At 51.0% G+C, this 9,580-nt stretch overlaps 1 protein-coding gene across 5 annotated transcripts in view; it reads left to right on the top strand.

Annotated features, from left to right (window-relative positions):
* The window catches only part of C19H19orf12 (chromosome 19 C19orf12 homolog), a 14,242-nt gene extending 5,123 nt beyond the window's left edge, over positions 1 to 9,119 (top strand). For 3 of the 5 annotated variants that reach the window (XM_025368960.1, XM_025368958.1, XM_025368959.1), the window contains exons 2-3: positions 2,925 to 3,094; positions 7,869 to 9,119. In XM_025368960.1, the coding sequence (XP_025224745.1) occupies positions 2,935 to 3,094; positions 7,869 to 8,134 (426 nt within the window). In that variant the 5' untranslated portion in view covers positions 2,925 to 2,934 and the 3' untranslated portion in view covers positions 8,135 to 9,119. The remainder of the gene's footprint in view (positions 1 to 2,924; positions 3,095 to 7,868) is intronic. The other 2 variants (XM_025368961.1, XM_025368962.1) reach the window with 2 other exon arrangements.
* The last annotated feature ends 461 nt before the right edge of the window (positions 9,120 to 9,580 follow it).

Below are 9,580 nucleotides of genomic sequence, written 5' to 3' on the forward strand. Positions count from 1 at the left end.
AAAAAAAAAAAAAAAAAAAAAAAAAAAAAAAAAAATCTCTCTGTCAATATCTCTATCTGTCTATGTCATTTTGTTTCAGGACCATGGTGACTGGATAAATCAGGTTCTGCCTTCTGTCTCCGCATTTCTGAGTGGCTTCTGCCTGTTCAGTCGGGACGCTGTTATAATGCCATTTTATCGTTTAGACATTTGTATGTAAACAAATCTTGACACTGGAATAGTGGAAGGGGGTTCTCTTCTGGGGACAAGGAGGAGGCATTCAACCTGTCAGCAAGCAAAGGAGCTGGGCAGGGCCTGGAAACCAGGAGACCAGGTTTTGGGAGACCCAGGGCACAGGGTCGTCAGAGCAGGGACCCACAGGCCTGAGTGCTCCTCCAGTCCCTTATATGAGCAGCGCTTACAAGGCCTGCCCTCCCACTGCCTCTTATACTTCATGGGGCCAAAAAGACATATCTAGGGGTGCTTGTTTGCAATTTCTGAATTTGAAGACTGAGTAACAAATGTCAGAGTCCTGGGTTTTGCCCTCTTGGGGTCTTGCTGCCCACAGTGAGATCAGAGGAGCACTTTGGGGGCTTGTTGGACATGCAGAATCTTACCCTCCCATACTGGCTGCATCTAACAAGGTTTTCAGTGATTCCTGTGTACTTGTGGAGAACAGGTCTAATGTGTACCAAAGGGGAAAAAGAAGGGAAATGGACAGGGGCAGGAGCGCAGGATGCTCTCCTGGGACTGCAGAGAAGTTCTGAGAACCTGACTTTGTGGTCTTCTCATGGATTCATGGGTTTGTTCTCTGGGCTCAAAATTATATCCTAGGATTGGGAGAGCAATTGTACAGTAGGGACTTTTGCTTCTGGATCATCCTTGGGTCAGAAAAGCACACATGTCTGGGTGTGGTGGCCCATGCCTGTAATCCCAGCACTCTGGGAGGCTGAGGCAGGAAGATTGCTTGAGCTCAGGAAGTCAAGACCAGGCTGGGCGGCCGGGCGCGGTGGCTCAAGCCTGTAATCCCAGCACTTTGGGAGGCCAAGACGGGCGGATCACGAGGTCAGGAGATCGAGACCATCCTGGCTAACACAGTGAAACCCCGTCTCTATTAAGAAATACAAAAAACTAGCCGGGCGAGGTGGCGGGCGCCTGTAGTCCCAGCTACTCAGGAGGCTGAGGCCGGAGAATGGCGTGAACCCGGGAGGCGGAGCTTGCAGTGAGCTGAGATCCGGCCACTGCACTCCAGCCTGGGCGACAGAGCGAGACTCCGTCTCCCTCAAAAAAAAAAAAAAAAAAAAAAAAGACCAGGCTGGGCAACATAGCGAGACCCTGTCTGTATGAAAACAAAAAATTAACTGAGCGTGGTGTTGCATGCCTTTAGCCCCCGCTACTCAGGAGACTGAGGTGGGAGGATCACTGTAGCCCAGGAGTTCAAGGCTGCAGTGAGCCATGATCGCACCACTGCACACCAACTTGGGCAACAAGAGACACTGTCTCTGAAAAAAAACAAAAACAAAAACAAACAAAAAAAACCCTCATATAACATATAACCCAAAGATATTAAGGCCAAATGTAGTGGCTCATGCCTGTAATCCTAACACTTTGAGAGGCTAAGGCAGGATCCCTTAAGCCCAGGAGTTCAAGACCAGCCTGGGCAACATAGTAGTCATCTCTACTAAGAATAAAAATAAAATTAGCTGGGCGTGGTGATTGCACACCTGTAGTCCCATCTACTCAGGAGGCTGAGGTGGGAGGATCGCTTGAGCCCAAGAGGTCAAGGCTGCAGTGAGTTGTGATTGTGCCACTGCACTTCAGCCTGGGCAACAAAGCAAGACCCTGTCTCAAAAAACAAAAAAAGATAATAAACAATAGAATCTATCCATAACTTCCTCAGTCGAGTTGCTGTAGCACCTGTTTCAATATTTCCACCTAGAATGAAATGGGAAGTGCCGGTGAGAATGGGAAGTACTGCTGGAGCCTTGGGCTCAGCCAGAGCTCTGAGGAGATCCCCCAACTTGTGGCCCCTTTGATTTTCTCAGCCCTTGGGCTCTCTAGAGCCCATCCCTCCCTGCTCTGGCTCCAGCGTGGCACACATTTTTCCTACCGTGGAGGATTGTGCTAAAGGTCATTGTGCCGAAGGTCCACTTGCCCGTCCATCTTTCTGTCCATATATATCGCAAAGCCTGGGAATGCTTTCATGTATTTTATTCTCCCTGCTTTATCTTGTCCCTGCTTTTAGTGTCCCATGGGTACAACTGTGTTGACTTTTAAGAGCAGTTGCTTAAGGCAGCCCAGTGTGTGCGTTAGTAACAGTGTTCGTTCAGAGCCATCCTGGGTCGGGAGCCTGCAGGCTTCCAGACTTATGCCAGGCGCTTCCTGCCCATCCTGCTGGCACCATCTGAGAGTCCAGCCTGCAGGGACTGTCTCCGTCTTAGAGGGAAGGTATCTGACCCTCTGCTCAGGGCCCACCAGAGGTGAGTGCCCATGTAGTCACAGAGTCCCATCCCTTCCCGGGTTCTGGCTTGGCCTCAGCTCAGATGCCTCATGGCAGGATTTCCCGGTCTCTGCTGGACTTTGTGTGCAGGGCATTCCCCGGGCCAGTGCAAAGGCCACTGATGCCAGAAGGGTCAGACCACCTCCCTCGTGATGAACCAGCAGAACATGTGGCCGGGTTGCTCCTTAATCTGTCCTAAGTCAGAAGTTAATCAGAGGGCAAAGAAGACCTTTCACCCACTCAGCCGCTGCTGTTTGCTTATTCACTGACTGCTGCCTGCCCTGTCTGTGGGAACTTTCCACCGTCTGGATGCTGTCTCATACAGGCGCTTGGAGCTGCTGTGCTCTCCTGAAAAGGGGGACCCTTCCTTACAACTCTGGGGACTAGAGTGGCATGAATACTCTTATGCTCATTAAAACTGTCCCTCTGAACTTCTCCCTTGAAGGCCCGCCACGATGACCATCATGGTGGAGGACATCATGAAGCTGCTGTGCTCCCTTTCTGGGGAGAGGAAGATGAAGGCGGCTGTCAAGCACTCTGGGAAGGGTGCCCTGGTCACAGGGGCCGTGGCCTTCGTCGGGGGTTTGGTGGGCGGCCCGCCGGGACTCGCCGTTGGTAAGTGCAGGTGTCTCACAGAGACAGCCAGCCTCGGGGATGTCATAAAAGGGCCGTTGAAACACAGGGAGAAGGCCAGGCGTGGTGGCTCACACCTGTAATCCCAGGACTTTGGGAGGCGGAGGCGGGTGGATCACCTGAGGTCAGGAGTTCGAGACCAGCCTGGCCAACATGGTGAAACCCTGTCTCTACTAAAAATACAAAAAATAGCTGGGCGTGGTGGCACATGCCTATAATCCCAGCTACTCGGGAGACTGAGGCAGGAGAATCGCTTAAACCCGGGAGGCAAAAGTTGCAGTGAACCAAGATCATGCCATTGCACTCCAGCCTGGGCGACAGAACGAGATTCCATCTCAGAAAAGGAAAAAAGAAAATAAACACAGGGAGAAATGAACTCGTACAAGTGGTGGCATGCATCTCGTGGGAGGAGTTGGTGGAGTTAAGGTTGCCTCTGAGAAATGTTCTTTGCAGATATAATTTGTCCGTTGGAAATGCAAGCTTCTGTGTGAATGTCTCAGAAGTGTGGGGCACTCTTGAAAATGGCATCTGTGTCATTTGGGCCTAGAGGCACCTTTTCCCTAGTGCTAGGATCCCAGAATAAGTATCAGAGCAGCAGGCCTCTGAAGATCCCAGGGTGTCCTGGGTCCCATGGTGGCCTCCCTCACCCTGATCATGACTGCAAGGTCCCTGCAGAAAGGAAACCGGGGAGGAGGCTGGGAGGGGCCATGCACCTTCTCAGCACATGCGGTGTGGCCATTTCATGTGAGCGGGCTCGTTCTGAGAGAGCTCCCCTGTTCTGAAAGAGACTACCCAAAGAACTGCCTTTCACCCCTAGAGGGCCTGCCCACCTCTACCACCTGCTTTTTTTCTTTCTTTTTTGAGACGGAATCTCACTCTGTCGCCCAGACTGGAGTGCAGTGGCATGATCTCGGCTCACTGCAACCTCTGCCTCGTGGGTTCAAGTGACTCTCCTGCCTCAGCCTCTTGAGTAGCTGGGACTACAGGTGTGCGCCACCACACCCAGCTAATTTTTGTATTTTTAGTAGAGACGGGGTTTTGCCCTGTTGGCCAGGCTGGTCTCAAACTCCTGGCCACAAATGATCCACCCGCCTTGGCCTCCCAAAGTGCTAGGATTACAGGCATGAGCCACTGTGCCTGGCCATTTACCACCTGCTTTTATTTGAAAATCAATTTCTGGCAATGAATGAAAGTTTGGCTAATTTTTCCACTGTTCCTTGCAGCTAGGATGAAGTGACTTTCTTTGGCTTGGGGAAGGAAGAATTCCTGTGTCCTGAGCCTCAGAAGGTCTACCTGCCCTGGGGCTGTGGCTCAAACCATAGATGGAGTCAGAGAGCTGACCCTCCTTCAGACCTGAGCTGGGCAGGGGCCAAGGGAGGCCTCCTGGTGGCTTCTAGGTGGCTGCAGGGACCTGCTTCTGTTTAACAGGGATTCTTATGATGACTGCATTTGTCACATCGGGCATGGCAGATATGTGCCACATGCCTGCTCTGTGCTGGCCAGCCTGAGCTGGGGACACGGGGCCTGGAGAGCTTACCATCTGGTGAAGATCCCTTCCGTGTGGCACGTAGTCTCCATGCTCACAGGCGGGAGAGAGAAGCGCTTTTCTGCTGAGGTTGCCTTCCGTTCCCCAGCTCGCTGGTGGGGTTCCTGCTCTGTTCTTCCCTTCTGTAGTGGGATTGACATTCAAGGACATTTCGTTAAGCTGAGGCTCACACTGGGGAGAAAAATAAATATGTGGGTGGCCCCAGACCTTCCCTCTTCATATTTTCCTTTCCAAACCCCATGAATTAGTGAGGCCTGACTTCAGCATCTTGCCATCTGAGAAGGAACCGGAGATGGGGGAGACAGGACCGTTTCCTTCTTCCTCTATGACACTCTGCATCTGTGCCCCCACCTCCATCAGTGCTCAGGGAAAAGCTTTGGGGATCATTTTATCATGTAGCTGTGCCCAGATGCTATTTTGGGAGCACATATTTTATTCAGATTGAGTAAAAGCTGGTGGAGAACAGGATGTCCACTAAGAGAGCCCGGGGGATTCACTACTTCCAGCCCCTGTTCACGGGCGGGAGCATCATTTTACCCTGAAAACAAAGGAATTTTCTCCTCTCCAAAGAGCCAGTAATTTGCTGGTCGATATTCCTGGCGACTTTTTGCATTAAGTGCTGCTCTAAATCAAATATTGATGTTCTCATAAAGGTTTAGTGCACATGAGTGCAACTCTTGTCGACTCTGAGCATTTCACTGGTGTCGTGGGGAAAAGTTCAGTAAAACTTGTAAATTAGCTGGCTCTCCCTCCCCAGAATGTGCTTTTCTTTTGCAGAGGAGATGAACGCTGTCTGCGTGTCGCATTCAACCTCTGGGATATGGGGCTGGCCCTAGCTGCGTACCCGGGGTGGTGTCTGCTCCAGAGGCCTCGGTGCTTGGCTTCCAGAAGCAGCAAGCACTGGTTTTGCTGCCTGTCGTCTGAGTCCAGCCAGCCAGTGGGTTCTCTCTGGCCTGGGCTGCATTTTTGAAAGAAACTTTTCATTTCGCAATAATGTTAGGTTTACAGAGAAGTCGCGAAGATAGTACAAAGGATTCCTGTATGTCCTCCACCCAGTTTTGGTCCTCCTAGCGTTCACATATATTACTGTATACTTGTCAAAACTAAAACCAGCTGGGTGCAGTGGCTCATGCCTTTGTAGTCTCAGCACTTTGGGAGGCTTGAGGCTGAAAGATCACTTGAGCCCAGCAGTTTGAGACCAGACTGGGCAACATAATGAGACCCTGTCTCTACAAAAAATAAAAAACAAAAATTAGCCAGGCATGGTGGTGCAAGCCTGTAATCCCAGCTACTTGGGAGGCCAAGGTGGGAGGATTGCTTCTTTGTGTTGGGCCTCAGAAGGTCTATGCGGTTCAAGGCTTGGTTGGCCCAGACAGTAGGCTGGGATGAAATCAGAGCCTGCCAGCTATCCGACCTCAGCAGAGGAGGGGCCAGGTAAGGCCCACCCGCCCCCTCACTCTTCTTAGTTCCTCCCTGGCTCTTGGAGGCACTTGACTTTGGACCCCTTCCCTAGGGCACCTTCCCTTCCTCCGCACCATATCCTGCACGTGGCCTCTTCAGGTAGAACTTTCCATGGATACAAGGTCTTTAAGTCCCAGAATAGCATGACCTAAACTTGGCAATGAGTTTACATTTAAAAATAATGTTTCTGCCCTTTTAGGGTGGCAGAAGGAGAAATAGTAAACTACCTTAGATTTGTTGTTTATTTTTATTTTTTATTTTTTTGAGGTGGAGTCTCACTCTATTGCCCGGGCTGGAGTGCAGTGGCGCAGTATCGGCTCACTGCAGCCTTTGCCTCCCAGGTTCAAGTGATTTTCCTGCCTCAGCCTCCTGAGTAGCTGGGATTACAGGCGCCCACCACGATGCCTGGCTAATTTTTTGTATTTTTAGTAGAGACGGGGTTTCACCATGTTGGCCAGGCTAGTCTCGAACTCCTGACCTCGTGATTTGCCCACCTCAGCCTCTCAAAGTGCTGAGATTACAGGCATGAGCCACTGCACCCGGCCAGATTTGTTATTTATCATTGTACAACTTGGAGGGGTTCTATGAAAAGCACTGCTTCAAGAGGAAAGAGCCTCCTTATCTATCCCCAGGTCCTTTAACCACGTGGGCTCACAGGAGATTTCGTAAGTTCAGGGGCAAGGAGCTTATCAGCTGCCTAGTGGAGGAAATTCAGTCTCACCACTGAGATGGTTTCGTTTTTGAAGACAGAGTCTCGTTCTGTTGCTCAGGCTGGAGTGCAGTGGTATGATCTCGGCTCACTGCAACCTCCACCTCCCAGGTTCAAGTGATTCTCCTGCCTCAGCTTCTGAGTAGCTGGGATTACAGGTGTGTGCCACCACGCCCAGGTAATTTTTGTATTTTTAGTAGAGATGGTGTTTCACCATATCGACCATGCTGGTCTCAAAACTCCCGACCTCAGGTGATCCACCTGCCTTGGCCTCCCAAAGCGCTGGTATTACAGGCGTGAGCCACTGCACCCAGCCCGAGATGGTTTCTCTTGAAAATGCATTTGTGGCTGGTCACAGTGGCTCACGCCTGTAATCCCAGCACTGTGGGGCCCTGAAGTAGGCAGATCATCTGAGGTCAGGAGTTCAAGACCAGCCTGGCCAACATGGTGAAACCCAGTCTCTACTAAAAATATAAAAATTAGCCAGGTGTGGTGGTGTGCACCTGTAATCCCAGCTACTCAGGAGGCTGAGGTGGGAGAATGGCTTGAACCCGGGAGTCAGAGGTTGCAGTGAGCCGAGATCGTGTCATTGCACTCCACCCTGGGCAACAGAACGAGGCTCGGTCTAAAAAAAAAAGAAAAAAAAAAGAAAATACGTTTGTTTCTCAGCCTTCTCCTTTGTGATGAGAAAGGGATTTTTGCAGTAAGCCCAGGAACCTCCATCAGGTCATGAAGAAGATCTTAGTGGGCCCAGCACTGAGGTGGGAGATGGGGCAGGCAGGCATCATTTTGCATCCCTAAAAATGTGGAGCTTAGGGAATGTGTGTTGGGTGTCAATTATCTGAGCCAAATGGACAGAAGACTGCATAAACCTTTGCCCTTCACACTGGCTGGCGGAGCAGGCATGGCACCAAGCCCGCTCTGGCTCGCTCATGAATGCGCCTGCTCATGGTAATGGTGATGTGTGCTCAGTGGGAACTTAAGAAAGGCCATCGCTTATGAATAAGACCCCACTAATTGAACGATTCCTTGTTTTCTAGGGGGGGCTGTCGGGGGGCTGTTAGGTGCCTGGATGACAAGTGGACAGTTTAAGCCAATTCCTCAAATCCTAATGGAGCTGCCCCCTGCCGAGCAACAGAAGCTCTTTAAGGAAGCCATGGCCATCATCAGGCACCTAGAATGGACGGATGCCGTGCAGCTGACCGCGCTGGTCATGGGCAGCGAGGCCTTGCAGCAGCAGCTGCTGGCCATGCTGGTGAACTACATCACCAAGGAGCTGCGGGCCGAGATCCAGTACGATGACTAGGCTGCGCCTCCGGGGACGTGGGGGGCCCCTTTAGATGACTCTGTGACTCTGAAGAGGTGGCTTGGGAGTTGGGAGAAGCCCAGTGGATGCCCCTGGGGAATCTCCACGTCATCAGTGTATTACTAGCAACGTCCTGCTGGAGAGGCCACCGCCGTGCAGTGTCACATTCCAGACGTTACTCATGAAGCAGTGTGTGTTGGTGGCATGTGCACTGGTGTGCCATGACAGCCCTCTGACTGCCCCCTGGTGAAGAGTAAAGGCCTCGGAGGCATCTGCTGAGTCCTCTCACCCGTGTGGGTCTGGGGAAGTGATCATGCTCAGTGACAGTCTGACTGCACCTCATCCTCCGCTGGGGGCCTTCTCATCTTGGGAGATGACTCCTCTTCCAAGCACCTGCTGCAGTACTGGATCCCACCCCACTGTAGGTCTCAGGGCCTTGGAGCAGCCCATGCTGGAATCACGTTTACCTCCTAGTGCAATCCTCCGCTACCCAGGGACTGCTGAATTGCCCCATGGAGGGGATGGGCGGCCTGCTGAGTGAAGCCTCAAATACCAAGTGGACTTGACCTCGGCCCCCACTAGGCTGCACACCTAGACTCGCCCTGCCAGGGCCTCACTCTTCCCATCTGAAAAGTCATGGTAGTTCTTGAGGTTTATTTCTCAAATGAAATATTTTTAGTAAAAAGTACAGGCATATCTCGGAAATGTTGTGGGTTCAGTTCCGGACCACCTCAGTAAAGCCAACATCACAGTAAAGCAAGGAAACACATTTTTTTGGTTTCCCAGTGCATATGAAAGTCATGTTTACTCTATATTGCAGTCCATTAAATGTGCAATAGCATTATGTTTAAAAAATGTACAAACCTTAATTTAAAAATATTTATTGTTCAAAATGCTGACACAGAGACACAAAGTGAGCACACGGCTGTTGGAAAATGGTGCCAAATAGACTTGCCTGATGCCGGGCTGCTACAAACCTTCAATTAAAAAAAAAACACAGGCGAGGCGTGGTGGCTCACTCCTGTAATCCCAGTACTTTGGGAAGCTGAGGCTGATGGATCACGAGGTCAGGAGATCGAGACCATCCTGGCTAACACAGTGAAACCCCGTCTCTACTGAAAAAACAAAAAATCAGCTGGGTGCGGTGGTGCTCGCCTGTAGTCTCAGCTACTTGGGAGGCTGAGGCAGGAGAATTGCTTGAACCTGGGAGGCAGAGGTTACAGTGAGCCAAGATGGCGCCACTGCACTCCAGCCTGGGTGACAGAGTGAGACTCCGTCTCCAAAACAAAAACAAAAACAAACAGTATCCACAAAGCATCGTAGAATGAGGTATGCCTGTATTGCTTTTTCTGAAGTGGTGTGATATAAACCATCTCTAAGAAATGTTTCTCCCCTGAAGATTTCCCCAGAACAATCAGCTCTCCATAACTGTGGGCTCCACATCTG

The sequence above is a fragment of the Theropithecus gelada genome, chromosome 19 (assembly GCF_003255815.1).
Source record: "Theropithecus gelada isolate Dixy chromosome 19, Tgel_1.0, whole genome shotgun sequence".
Classification (NCBI taxonomy): Eukaryota; Metazoa; Chordata; class Mammalia; order Primates; family Cercopithecidae; genus Theropithecus; species Theropithecus gelada.